The 13,377-nt window shown below is 49.3% G+C and overlaps 1 protein-coding gene across 8 annotated transcripts in view; it reads right to left on the reverse strand.

The window, feature by feature from the left end:
- Nucleotides 1-13,377, reverse strand: part of Cux1 (cut like homeobox 1) — a 340,338-nt gene that overhangs the window by 40,050 nt on the left and 286,911 nt on the right. For 4 of the 8 annotated variants that reach the window (XM_052754025.1, XM_052754023.1, XM_052754024.1 and 1 more), the window contains 2 exons: nt 5,190-5,492; nt 460-648 (listed from right to left, as the gene is read on the reverse strand). The exons of the other annotated variants lie outside the window; for them this stretch is intronic. In XM_052754025.1, the coding sequence (XP_052609985.1) occupies nt 460-648; nt 5,190-5,492 (492 nt within the window). The remainder of the gene's footprint in view (nt 1-459; nt 649-5,189; nt 5,493-13,377) is intronic. 8 annotated transcript variants of the gene reach the window in all.

Below are 13,377 nucleotides of genomic sequence, written 5' to 3' on the forward strand. Positions count from 1 at the left end.
GCTATAGCCCCAGCCTCTCCTTTACAGGCATGTACTATCATGTCTGATTCAAAAGGCATTTCTTTCTTGTATTTCTCCCAGTACTGGAGGTCTTAACATGCCAAGCAAGTACTCTACAAGCTAGCTATAATCCCAGCTCATTAATATATATATCTTAATGAGCTCTTCACCATCTTCACAGGCTTTTAGCATGAGGTACACACACAGTAAATGATGTAACAGATGTAATAAATGAGCCATTACCACAGACTGTGATGTGCCCACGGGTCACAAGATCTTTATTTATATCTTGGCCCCAAAGAAGGACAAGTCTCCCTTGTCCTTTTAGCTACTCATTGGCTGATGCTCATCTAAACTACGGTGCCCTCCCTGCCTTACGGAGCCCCATGTCCCAGCTCTGTGGGAAGACGTCCAGAAAGCGCATGTGTGAATGAGACGGTGCCTGGGTGGGGGCAGTACCTTTCTTCTCCATCCGCTTCATGTCCATCAGCTTCTCCACGTTGTTGGGGTCGTTCAGCCACAGCTGCATTCGGACAAAGGGCTCTCGGCCTTTCAGACTGAGCTTGTGCCAGGGCTTTGGGCGGGCAAGGAGGTCGGAGACAGAGCCCTGGGTGAGCCCCAGGATGGTCTCCCCAAATAAACGCTGACCTGGAAAGCAGATGTGAGAGATGGTCAGTGACAGACAGAGGGCAAGCAGGCGCTAAGAACCTGAACCGAGACACGTGGTTCAGTGGCCCATAGTCTGGACTGTGGAGGCCTGGCCTACAGCAACACTTTGTAGAAATCTTTTTCTTCGGTTTTTACAGGCTGGATATAGAACCTAGGGCTGTGTGCATGTGAGGGGAGTAGTCTCTTACTGAGCCACGCCCCTGTCTCTCACTGGGGGATTCTAGGCAGGTGCTCCACCTCAGACCTACGGCTTCAGCACCGAAACATCTCTCTCACTTGTCTTCTCACAACTTGATTGGCAAGGGGTTTGAATACACTTGCGTTCTACATGTACATGACGGGGGACTAGGCTTTCAGAAGAGCCTCCAGGTAGCAGGTATGGTCAGAATTACACACTTGTAATTCCAGCACTTGGGAGGCTGAGGCAGGAGGACCAGCAGTTTTACGTCAGCCAGGGCTACATAGGGAATTCCAGGTTAGCGTAAACCACACAACAATAGCCTCGGGGAATAGGAAAGAAAGGGAAAAAGCCAAGCTTCCAGGAGCCAGGTGAGCTGAGGGCGGGCGCTGCAGTGTCTGTCCGCGGCAGTGAGATCCCTAAGCACAAACCCAGAAGGTGGAGTGGCAGCTGCTCAGCTCTCACAGGCAGCTCCTAGCCAGAGGCCAGCTGGGTGTCTTTTTATGATTAGCAAGGTCAAGGGTCTTGCTGAGAGAATGAGCACTTGACCCCTGGGTCACAGCAGGAGTGAGGAGGGTCTGGAAGCTCTGGGATCGAAAGGCTCACTGGCTGTACTGCTTCTGCAGTCTAAACTGCCTTTGCTTGATGTGGCTTAGAGAAGCTCAGACCTCCCCTGGATCCCTGTCTTCTCCCAGGCAGGATAAGCAGCCCGCCTTGGGCTGATCCCAGGCAGATGGTTCTGGAGGGTGCAAGAACCCCCAAGCGTGCACTGTGTCACAGGCTTAGAAGAAGGGCTTGAGGGCTGGAAGAGATGGCTTACTGTGTGCACGCATGAAGACCTGAGTTCGATCCCAGCACTCATATAAAAAGCTGGGCACAGTGGTGTGTGCTGTAATCCCTGGGCTGGGAGGGGAAGGCAGGGAAACCCTGCGACGCAATGGTCAGCCAGTCTAGTCCTAACAGTATGCTCAGGGGCACTGAAAGATCTTGTCCCCAAAATGAAGGTAGAAAGAGTTTGAGGAGGGCATCCACACTGACTTCTGATCTCCATGTATGTGTACATGCAACATGCACATACATACACCAAGGTTTGCTTCCTCATGAAAGCCATTCCTGTGTGGTGGGGAGAGGGCTGCCATTCTTAAAGCTATATATCAGATCTATTATGACCTACGTGGACTGATGGGAAAAGCTTGAACGAACAGAAGCTCATTCTGGAAGGTGGAAGTGGAGATTGGGATCAGAAAGGCCACCGTTTGGGCTAACACAGTATCTGGGACATAGGATGCTAGGCAGAATGTGCCAGTTCCACAGTGCAGCTAGAGATTACGGAGGCTGGCTTATGCTATCTATGGTAATGTCTTCAGCTATGAACTGAAACACTATAGGGAACAACCAGAGGAAATGACGTGGCGCTATATACTATAAATATGGTTGACTGTGTAGCCAAATTTAGTTTAGGGGGCACACCCCACTTTAACTTAAATTTACTAAGTTAAGGGTATAGTTCAGTGGTAAAGCATTTGCCTAGAGTCCCCCAGTGAGGGGCTGGGGTGTGGCTCAGCAGTAGAGCACCTGCCTAGAATCCCCCAGTGAGGGGCTGGGGTGTGGCTCAGTGGTAGAGCACCTGCCTAGAATCCCCCAGTGAGGAGCTGGGGTGTGGCTCAGTGGTAGAGTGTTTGAACATGCCAGGATCCAAGTTGGGAGTACATTTGGATCTTGACCAGGGGTCATCTCTGCTGCCTGATGCAGTTTGACGCTGGCCACTCTGTGCCCACAGCTACATCCAGAGTCCTGTGTGAGGCAGATAACTTTCCCCACAAGCCTTAAGACCAGTTAGAGCTACCATGGGAATTACTTCTGATTGCTAAGCCCAGGTGATGGGCTACAGGCTTTCTTGGCAGTTTTTCAGGTTAATAACTGGTCCTATGCAAGACTGGAAAGTTGTGTAGACCAGCAGGGCACTGCTCTAGCTTCATGTAATATATGCCAACTAAGTCTCCAGTAGGAATGGAAGCTGGTTAGTGATGCCAAGGAGGAGGCTCCAGTGTCTGTCATTTCCAAACTGCGATCTTACAACTTGGTGGCTTGAAAGGAGGTTTTTCTTCTGCTGTTCTCAATGTTTACACGGAAGGGTGCTTTCTAACTGGGAGTGGGTAGCAGGAGTAATCGGCCTGCTTCCTTGGACTCGTGACAAGTCTCTGAAGAAGGGGATGACTCAAGTGTAGGAATCCTTCCACATTTCAATAACCGATGAACATATGGGCTTTGGGCTGTTCTCAAATCAGCAGCTAAATTTTCATTTTTTTATGAATGAGCAATTACAATGGTTCTCAGCGGATGTTCTTTTTTCCTGTGTTCTGTTTGGGACAATACATTGCACAAATGGGATATAGGGGACTCAAGATGATGGGTGGGTCTGACTCCAGATTGTAAGTCACTGCAGACTTCACTGCAGCTCAGTAGCAACTTGTGTTTGTGTGTCTGTGCACACATGTTTGTGTGTGTGTATGTGTACACATGTGGCGGCCAGAGGACACTTTTGGCTGTCATTCCTTAGGCACAGTCCACCTTCATTTAAATTTTTCCTTTTATATTATTTATTTAGGGCGTGTGTGTGTGTGTGTGTGCCAGAGGATAACTTGTAAGAGTAGGTTCTCCACGTCTACTCTGTGGGCTTCAGGGATTAAACTCAGGTCATTAGGTTTGGCGGCAAGTGCCATGAGCCATTTTTCTGGCTCTCCCCCTGTATTTTTAAGACAGTTCTTCCACTGGCCTGGACTTCAGCTAGATTGGCTGGTTGGCTGGGAACCTCAAGGATCCTCCTGTCCCTGCCTCCCTCACACAAGCATCATAAACCTGCCACTATGCTTGGCAATTTATTTTATTTGTTTGTTTTTGTTTCTCGAGATAGGGTTTTTCTATATAACCACCCTAGAACTCACTCTGTAGACCAGGCTGGCCTCGAACTCACAGAGATCTGCCTGCCTTTGCCTCCCCAGTGCTGGGATTAAAGGTGTATGCTACCACTGCATGGCTCAATGCTTGGCATTTTTTACATGGGTTTTGGGGATTGAACTTGGTGCTTCGTGGCAAGCACTTCACAGACTGAGCTCTCTCTCCAGCCTCAACCGCGATGTTCTTCTTGTCTTATTCTATCTTGGGAAAGGTGAGACATGCAGGTCCCCTAGAAAGTGTTGCATAGTTCCAGCCATTCTGTGGGGCTGTCTCAGGGCTCCTTTCATTGACATTTTCACTTGGGACTCGTGAGGACACAGGACCTGCAGAGAAGCTGCAGTTTTTCCTGCCATGCCTGTCCAGGAGGGCATGATGACATAACAATGGCAAGATGCCCTAATATTCGTAGAGCCACAGAGCTCCTCTCCAGCAGCAAGAGAGCCCAGGTAGCTACCGCATGTCTAAGGCATACGGCCTGAGGCTGACACCATGAGGGTGACCAACTGCAGAGCAGCAGAAATAGCAGCAGCAGGATTAGGTGGCTTCGAACTGCTAGGTAGGGCCTGAGAGCTACTGAGAGTCACCAACCTGTGATGGGCAGGATCAAGCCAGCATCACCGAGGGGCTGGCTTTCATGGCACACATGGCTTGCCCCACAGCAGGAGTGGACCTTGTTTTTGATGTCCATGAAGTCACCTAATGCTGCAGGATTGAGCTGATCCACCCTGGGATCCACTATGGATTTAGGCTCTACAGGGCATGTCCTAATACGGGAAGCCTCTGTGGGCCACCTGATCTGCTCTGGCTTACAGGCTGTCTTCTAAGGTATGTTGAGAGGGGCCAGGATTGACTCCTAAGGTTCTTGTACTCTAGTGAGCGGGCTAGGATTCACACTGTAAGATATTTCATGGTTTTTTTTGTTGTTTGGATGGAACCCAGGGTTTCAAGTATTCTAGGTAGGTGCTCTACCAGTAAGCCATGCCCCCAGCACCACACTAGGGGATCCTGGGCAGGCTACCACTGAGCTGAGCCAATCCCCCAGGTCCCTTATTGGGCAATTTTAGGCATATGCTCTGCCTCTGAGCCACAGCTCCAGGACCAGGTTCTTTAAAGTATACTGTTACCATTAGGCATGTCCAACATGTAGCTCGACAGTTATCAATGTAGCCCAGTACAAAATCAAACTTTAAATATTAAGAGAGTTCTGTTTTTAATTTCTTTTGTGAACTTTGTGTATAACAACTGTGTGTGGCAAAGTAAAAAAGTTGAATGTCTGGAGATTTTAGAGTCTTTGCCTGGCTCAGCCTGCAGCCCCTTCCCTTACCCTTTCAAGGCTTCAAACAGGAAACAACTGGATGCCTGGTGACCTGGCAGTGGGACCTACCGAGGTTGTTGTCCGTCAGCACCTCTTTGACCCTCTTGGTTATGCCGTAGGTGTCCAGCTCGGGAGACATGGCTACTAATTCTTGGATGCTGAGGGCTGAGTGTCCAGAGAGAGGCAGCGGTGTTGTGGGTTGGGAGTCTGAGGCGGGTGGGTCGCTGGGTTCTGGTGGTTTGCCTTCTTTACTGGTCTCAATGGCGGGACAGGGCTGCTGGACCAGCTCGGTGAGACTCTTCACAGATTCGCTGGAGCTCATTGGGGACTCAGGGGCAGGGCTGCAGCTGGCAGAGGTCTTTGGAGTGCTTTCTAGAATTAAACACAGCAAGAATGGCTGCTGAAGACATTCATCTTTCACCACGTACACTGACTTCGCTTCCTTAGGAAATGTTAATTAAATCCCCTGTTCTAGAAGGTAGCGTGTGGTAGTTCTCAGGACTATCTGTTATTTCATAGGTTTTTCATTAAGTGTAACCTCCAATTTTCTGCATTAAAGGAATAAAAATAACACCAACAAAGACAAAAAAATCTACTAAAGGTTCAAATAAAAGGTTTCTGAAGGCTTAATATCAGGGCATTTTGCTAAAAAAATATGTCATTATGATTGCTATGATTTGTTCTAATCAAACCCCATGATTCTGGTAATTCAGAGGGACAGAGGGTTGAGCCTAATACATGTGATTATTTCTTCTGTGTTTTCCAGAACAAAACATATGGGCAGGAGGTGGAGAGATGGCTCAGACGGTGAAGCCTTGCAAGCATGGGGATCTGAGCTCTCTCCTTAGAGCCATGTTCAAAGCCAGGCATGGCGGTGCAGAGCTGTCATCCCATCACCGCGCAGGCACAGCAGGCTGACCCCAGGGCTCACTGGTCAGTCATCATGGTGTACTCAGTGAGCTCCAGCCTAGTGAGAGAGACTGTCTCAAAACACAAGGTGGTGGTGCCTACGGAATGAAAACCAAAGGTGTCCTCTGGTTTCTACACGATACAATGTGGAGAGATCATTTCAGGTGAGCGTTGCCTAGGAGGCTAGATAGTCATATGGTTACAAAGACTCTGGAGCCCAATGCCTCAGCTGGTGGTCTCCATGGTGGTCCAAGGAGACAAGTCTTGGGATCAGATTGCTTTTTTTTTTTTTTGGTTTTTCAAGACAGGGTTTCTCTGTGTAGCTTTGCGCCTTTCCTGGAACTCGCTTGGTAGTCCAGGCTGGCCTCGAACTCACAGAGATCTGCCTGCCTCTGCCTCCCGAGTGCTGGGATTAAAGGCGTGCGCCACCACTGCCCAGCTCAGATTGCTTTTTTGTGACACTACCAGAGGTGCTGAGGTCAGTGGATGAAGAAGGGGACCAAAGAAAGGTGGCATGCCTGCTCTGCATCAACCCAGGGGCTTGGTGGTCCTGCTTACTTTAGAGAACCATGCCCTTTGCTCATCTAGCCCATACTAAGAGTGGCACCAGAGCTGGTGTGGAGACCATCAGGCATCACATGCTCCTTGCTTTAGAATAGTCTGCGTCTTGTTGGGGGTCACTGATGGTGCCCTCTGGCTGAGTGTGATGGTTAATATGGCCAGTGAGAGGATGCAGAATCACTGAAGAGACCAGCCTTGGGCATGCCTGTGAGGGGGTTTTTAGGCTGAGTAATTGCTGTGGGAGATCCACTCTGGATGTGGACAGTTCATTCCACGGGCTAGGCTCCTGAACTGCATAGAAAGGAGGAGGTGAGCTGAGCACCAGCGTTCCCTCTCTGCTTCCTGATGGCAGATACCGTGTGGCCGGCCGCTCAAGCTCCTGGCGTAACTTCCCCGCCATGACAGGCAGCGTCCCCTCAATGCGTGAGCAGTGGCTTTCCTTCCTTCAGCTGCTCTGTCAGGCATCTAGTCACAGCAACAGGAAAGCTAATACAGTGTGCAGCCCTGCCTCTCCTGAGTGGTCTCACCCATGAGCCCAGCACACTGCCTGGGGCCTGGTTTGGGGGTGTCTAGAATAAAGACTGGTTGTGTCCTAATTTCCAGTGACACAGAGAGCATCGAGAAGGGAGTGTGAATGACTCCAATCCACAAGACCTAGTTTGTCCTTGGCTGTATTCTGTATTTGGCACACCTTCTTTCCTCATTTCCACTGAGGCTGACATACCATGGGGCCACATAGGAGGGCTCAGGCAAGGTGTGGTTATACCAGGCCTGAGTGATGGTAATTGTATTGAAATGTACTTTTTCCCTAAGAAGGTCTATATTCAACATAAAGCTCTAATTGATAGCTATTCCCCCCAGTGGCTAATAGGTGACTGACTGATGATGTTGGCCAGAGTCCAAAGGCAGGACCTTCTGGGTCTTCTCTTGTTTGCTGCCCCTTCAAGCTGTAACAAGTCCCTAAGTAACATTATCAGCACAGCTGCAGGTAGCCAAAAATACCGTGGCCTGGGCTGGGGTGTGGTACAGTGGCAAAGCAGCAGCTGCTGAGCACGTGCAGCGCCTTGAATCACATCTATGGCTGTGCAAAGCAAAAGCAAAAACCAACAGATAACCAGAGAAAGAACAAAAAAGAAAACATTGCCATCTTATTGAAATGTTCACAACGGGAAAGACTATTTTCAGCTTATGGCATATACATATGAATATTATTTAGTATGTGTGATACATGTGCATGTATGTGCAGGTGTACGTGCCCATCCAGAGGCCAGAGGATCAGATGTCCTGTTCTATCACCCTTTATTCCCTTGAGACAGGGTTTCTCACTGTACCTGGAGCTAGGCTTGAGGCCAGAAAGTCCTAGCGACCCTTCTGTATCGGTCCCCTGAGCACAGGGCTACAGTAGGCATGAAGTAACACCTGACTTCGTACGTGGGTGCTGGGGGTTTGAACTCAGTCCTCATTCTTACGTAGCAAATGCTGTTACCACTAAGCCATCTCCCCCCAGAACTCTTTTCTATATATTTGGACTAACAAGCTCTTCTGTATCCAGGGAGAGGGGTATACATTAAAAACACAAATATTTTATATGAGCGCCTAGAAAGAACAAAACCAGAAATGGAACCACAATTGAATCCAATAAGCCTGTGTAATGTCCTCAATTGGTACAAAGTCCCACTGTGTCATAAAGTTGTGTGCTCAGCATGGAAAAAAATCAGGTTAAGAAAACAACTGAACTGCTTTGTGAGACATGTAAAAGAGATGAGTGTAGGGGCAGAAATGGCCTGAATCCATCTTTAAGGCAGTATGAATCCTGTAAATCAGATTTCTTCTCTCCACTTGCCCTTGGGTCACCAGACAACAGGGTCTGAAACCTAGCAAATGTTGTTTGTGTGTCGGAAGCAGCAAAGGAATCGTACTGTGAATTCACCCTGACTCACCCATGCGAAGGGCCCATTTGGCAGATCATCCATCTTAGTCATTGACTACTGTCAAGAGTAGCATGCGTCCCCAGCATGATAAACAGATTTCTCCTAGGTTTGTGTCCTTTAACCTACAGCAAGGTCAAAATCATGGCTGCCTGCACCTAACAGACAGCAGAGGGCTGGCGACTGTCTGGGAGGCAGGTCTTACCCACAGCTCCAGCTGCCTGCTAGTCCTCTCAGAGGTGTGTGCTCAACAGGCTACGCAAGGCCTGCAGAACCTAACAGGTGTGCACCTAGCATGCATGATGAGTGTCCCTTTGCACTCCCCACGACTGACAAAGGGAAGGCCCCTGCTGAAGAAGTGACACACGGTTGCTGAGGCTGGCTAGTGTCTGAGTGTACTTGGTGGAAGAGGCTTATTCACAGAGACACTTATGTGCTGTAGTCTTAGGTCACAGAGAGCTGAACGGCTTACTTGCTATTGTTTTTAAAAAAGTCTCATGTAGCCGGGCGGTGGTGGTGCACGCCTTTAATCCCAGCACTTGGGAGGCAGAGGCAGGCGGATCTTTGTGAGTTCGAGGCCAGCCTGGTCTAGAGAGCGAGATCCAGGAAAGGCGCAAAGCTGCACAGAGAAACCCTGTCTCGAAAAAACCTAAAAAAAAAAAAAAAAAAAGTCTCATGTAGCCCAGGCTGGCCTTGAACTCACTACCTATCTGGGATTACAGGTATGCCCCACCACACCTGCTTTATTCAGTGGACAGGAAGCTGGAAGGTGGGATGGAGATGCAGGTTCAAAAGCAACTTAGGAGAGTATGGGGGGTTCAAAGGTAAGTGGTAGGAGGATCTGGAGGAAGTCTGGAGTCCCTTGCATGGCAGGATGTGTGGTGAACCATTTAGAGGGGGCATGCTGTTGCAGGGGTGCTGTGGGGCAAAGTAGGACCCCCCCCAGCTTAAGTGTGGTAGTGGTCACCTGCAATCCCAGTTCTAGGGAGGCTGACACAGGAAGATCTTGAATTTCAGGCCTTCGGGGGTTATATAGCAAGAATCCATTAAAACAGAAAACCCCAATGGAGATGAAGGCAGGAGATGGCAGCTGGTACAGTGCCTGCCATGAACGTATGAAGACCTCACATCAGTCCTAAGAATGCCTGTCAGGGGCCAGTGAGGTGGCTTTTTCAGCAGATGAAAGCTCTTGCCATCAAGCCTGATGATGACCCATATTTGATCCTTGGGACCCAGGGAGGAGAGAACTGATGTCTGAGGATTATTCACAACGTCACACATAGGCACCTACACACATCAGTCACACCCAAATAAATAAATATAAAACAAGTTAGGAAAGCAACCCTCCAAACCTCACATAAACAAGCAAACACCAAAAGGCTAAGTGCAGTGGTAGGTACTTGTAATACCAGGCCTGGGGAGGTGGAGACAGCAGATCCCTAGGGCTCCTGGGCCAGCCAGCCTAGCTGAACTGGCCAGCTCCAGATTCAGTGAGAAGCTCTGTCTCAAAAATAGAGTGGAGAGAGACAGAGGAAGACTTGTCACTGACCTCTGGCCTCCACATGTACTGTGTGCATTTGAGCCCCTATGAACATGTACATGTGTGCACATGCACACAAACAAAAAAACAAGTGAAAAAGAAACCCTACTTTGTGATCATGTGTCACACCAGCCACCCTGGAAGTGACACTGACTAGGCTTACTGTGCACAGGCCCAGGGTGACGCTTAGGAAAGGAATTCATGGACTCAATCCTCATGACCACCTTCCAATGCACAGCAGAGGTGACCTGGACACACTCAGATGTCTCATCCTCCCAATGCACAGCAGAGGTGACCTGGACACACTCAGATGTCTCATCCTCCCAGTGCATAGCAGGGGGGACCTGGACACACTCAGACGTCTCATCCTCCCAATGCACAGCAGGACTGACCTGGACACACTCAGACGTCTCATCCTCCCAATGCACAGCAGGACTGACCTGGACACACTCAGATGTCTCATCCTCCCAATGCACAGCAGGACTGACCTGGACACACTCAGATGTCTCATCCTCCAGAGCCACCTGCACAGTTGCCTCGTGCTCACCCGGTGCTCACCCTGTGCTGAATGTCTGCTCGAGGCCTGTCTTTCTGGGCAGTGATTCTACAACACACGTGTGTCACAGCAGGAATCTCAAACATGGTGATGAGTCACTACAAGTCAGTCATGGCAAGGGTCAGGAAAGGGGCTCAAGGCACAGTTTTTTTTTTAAACCTCATATGCATGAGGCTGTGTGCTGGAGACCTTGGCCGGTGTCTTGCTCCAATCTCCTAATAACCCTGGTTGGACACATGCCCACACTCCAGGCTGGAGAACCAGCTGGCTCCATCTGGTCAGATATCCTTGGGTGGGGCAAGGATGGGAGCCAGAGCAGGATGGAAAAACTGCTTTTCTACCTGTAATGTCGTCTGCCACCAACCTGACCACCTCTCTCTCTGCCCTATCCACCCTATCTGTCATCCACCCGCCCAGCCATCTACCCATCCACTTACTCATCCATTCCCCACCATCTTCGTCTTTCATCTATCTATCCATTTTCTTTTTTTTGACAAGGTCTTGCTATGTAGCCCTGGCTGGCCTAGAACTCATTTAGTAGACCAGGCTGGCCTCAAATTCATAAGATGATTCTTCACCTCTGCCTCCTGAGTACCGACATGAAAGCTATATGACACCATGCTGACTGTCCATCCATAGGAAACATTTTTGGTTTTTACAGTATATGTCCTTTAAAATGTCCTCTGTCTGTCTGTCTGTCTGGGTGCACACACTATGGCCATGTGTGAAAGTCTGGGGACAACGTTAGAGTTGGGTTTCTCCTACCATGTGGGTCCTGCAGATCAAACTCAGTTTCTCAGTCTTGGTAGCAGGCGTCTTTATCTGCTGAGCCATCTTGATGGCTCTTCTGTCCACATTTTAAAGCACCTACTTTGTGTCATGTACTCTGCTAGGCTTTGGAGAGAAATTAGAAAGACCTCCCCAACAAAAAAAAAACCACACACCCCTTTGACAGTCTAAACAGCCCTAGGCCTATGATAATTAACAGGGGGTAATTTGCATATTTTAAAAGCCCAGGGGGTGCTGGGGGTGTGGCTCAGTGGTAAACACTGGCCTAGCATGCTGCAGGCCTGGGTTTGCATGCATTGGTCTTTGGGGTCCAACAGCAACAGAGGCAGGGTGTGACACTTAGTGGTCTGTGAGGATTCACTACTGCATGTGGACCTTGGATCTGGCAAGAGGAGCTTGGCTCTGAAGCAGAGGGCAGGGACAGTGACTCAGGGCCTGCAGAGATACACAAGGTGTTTGGGAGCCATAAAAGGATTATGGAAGATATTCTATTCCCCAAACAGTAGGCTAAACAACAGCTGCTTTAAGCTTTCAATAGAAGCCAATAGAAAACACATATCCGCCCCAATTTTCCAAGACAAATCGCTCTGCAGTTTATCCGATCCGCTGCTGCAATTTCCACGCCCAGCCCTCCTCTATCTCGGTAATAACCCAAATTCCATTTAGTGTTCATTTGAGCAGTCAGGATGAAGTCATTTTTGATTATCTCCCCACTGTGTAAAAAACAGCTTGAAGGTAGGAAGTCAGCAAGCATTTCCTCCAAAAAGTAATTATTGCAAGTGACATTTTTACTGCTGGCATGCCATACGGCGAACTGCACGTTCAGAAGGACAAGTTGCTGAAACAAAATGACAGGGTACTCTGTGACATTCTGACAAGAACCCAAACATTATTTAACTGGCGGCTGGTCTGATGGACCGCTTTTCATTATGTCCAGAGTGTAGACTTTGAGCCAGTGCCAGGCCAGGCCACTCCAAGTGACTCTCGTGACAGATGAGGGAGATAAGGTGGAGAATTCAGGGAGCAGGTTACAGAAGAAGAGAGGTATGGCCTGGCTAGAGAAAGGACTAACCCAGAAGAGGACATGGACCTAAGTCGCTGTGGGCAACAGTGCAGTGGGCCCTAGGGAGCTCAGTGTGGACATCCTAAGTGTAGCAGGCATCCTGGCAGCCCTGGAGGGATCTGAGGACCTTCCCAGCCTATAGCCATTGACAGCTTTGGAAGTCAGAAGAGGGTGACCACCTGCCTGAAGTGCTTCCCAACCTAGTTCAGATGAGTGGACAGTGCTGTGGACAACCAAGGAAATGTCCAGTCCACTGGACAGACCAGGCCTTTGCACTCAGTGTGAGAGGCACACTCTGCTCAGCCCTGTGGTTTACAGGGCCTTGTGGTAGCGTGCTCCTGACACTGCTCCGTACATCTTTGCTTGGTGGCCTCACTTCCGTGCCTAGGCTTTGTGCTAAGCAGCAGATTCTCACAGAACTCCTGGCACCTCCCCAAAATTCCTACAGTCACACATCTCCAAGGTGTCTTCTTTAATCCCGGCACTTGGAAACAGAGGCAGGAAGCCCAGCCCAAAATGCAAGGTGTCTTCTTTTCAACATGAGTGTTGTTTTGACTAAAACACAGGCTACTCTGATCCATGTCCCAGCATGCTCTGCCCACCCTTTTCCTTATACCTTGGGACACCTCCTCACTAGAAAACAAACAAAAACCAAAGAAAGAAGAAAAGTAACCAGTGGTGTCAGAGATGACCCACAGCCTTCCACCCATGAAAAACTTCCCAACTTCTGACATCACCAACCAGCTCCCAAGGAGTCCTGGGCAGACTACTTCCTCTGGGGAAATCCAGCCAAACAGATGGCAGTGGCAGGTCTCAAGCAGGTCCCTCCGCACCCCGCCTCTTTGTTAACACACCAACCCTGCTGACCTAAGTCTCAGGAAATTTACCAGGATCCCCTTTCTTTCTTTTCA

The sequence above is a fragment of the Peromyscus californicus genome, unplaced genomic scaffold (genome assembly GCF_007827085.1).
Source record: "Peromyscus californicus insignis strain IS unplaced genomic scaffold, ASM782708v3 Scaffold_2__1_contigs__length_46816999, whole genome shotgun sequence".
NCBI lineage: Eukaryota > Metazoa > Chordata > Mammalia > Rodentia > Cricetidae > Peromyscus > Peromyscus californicus.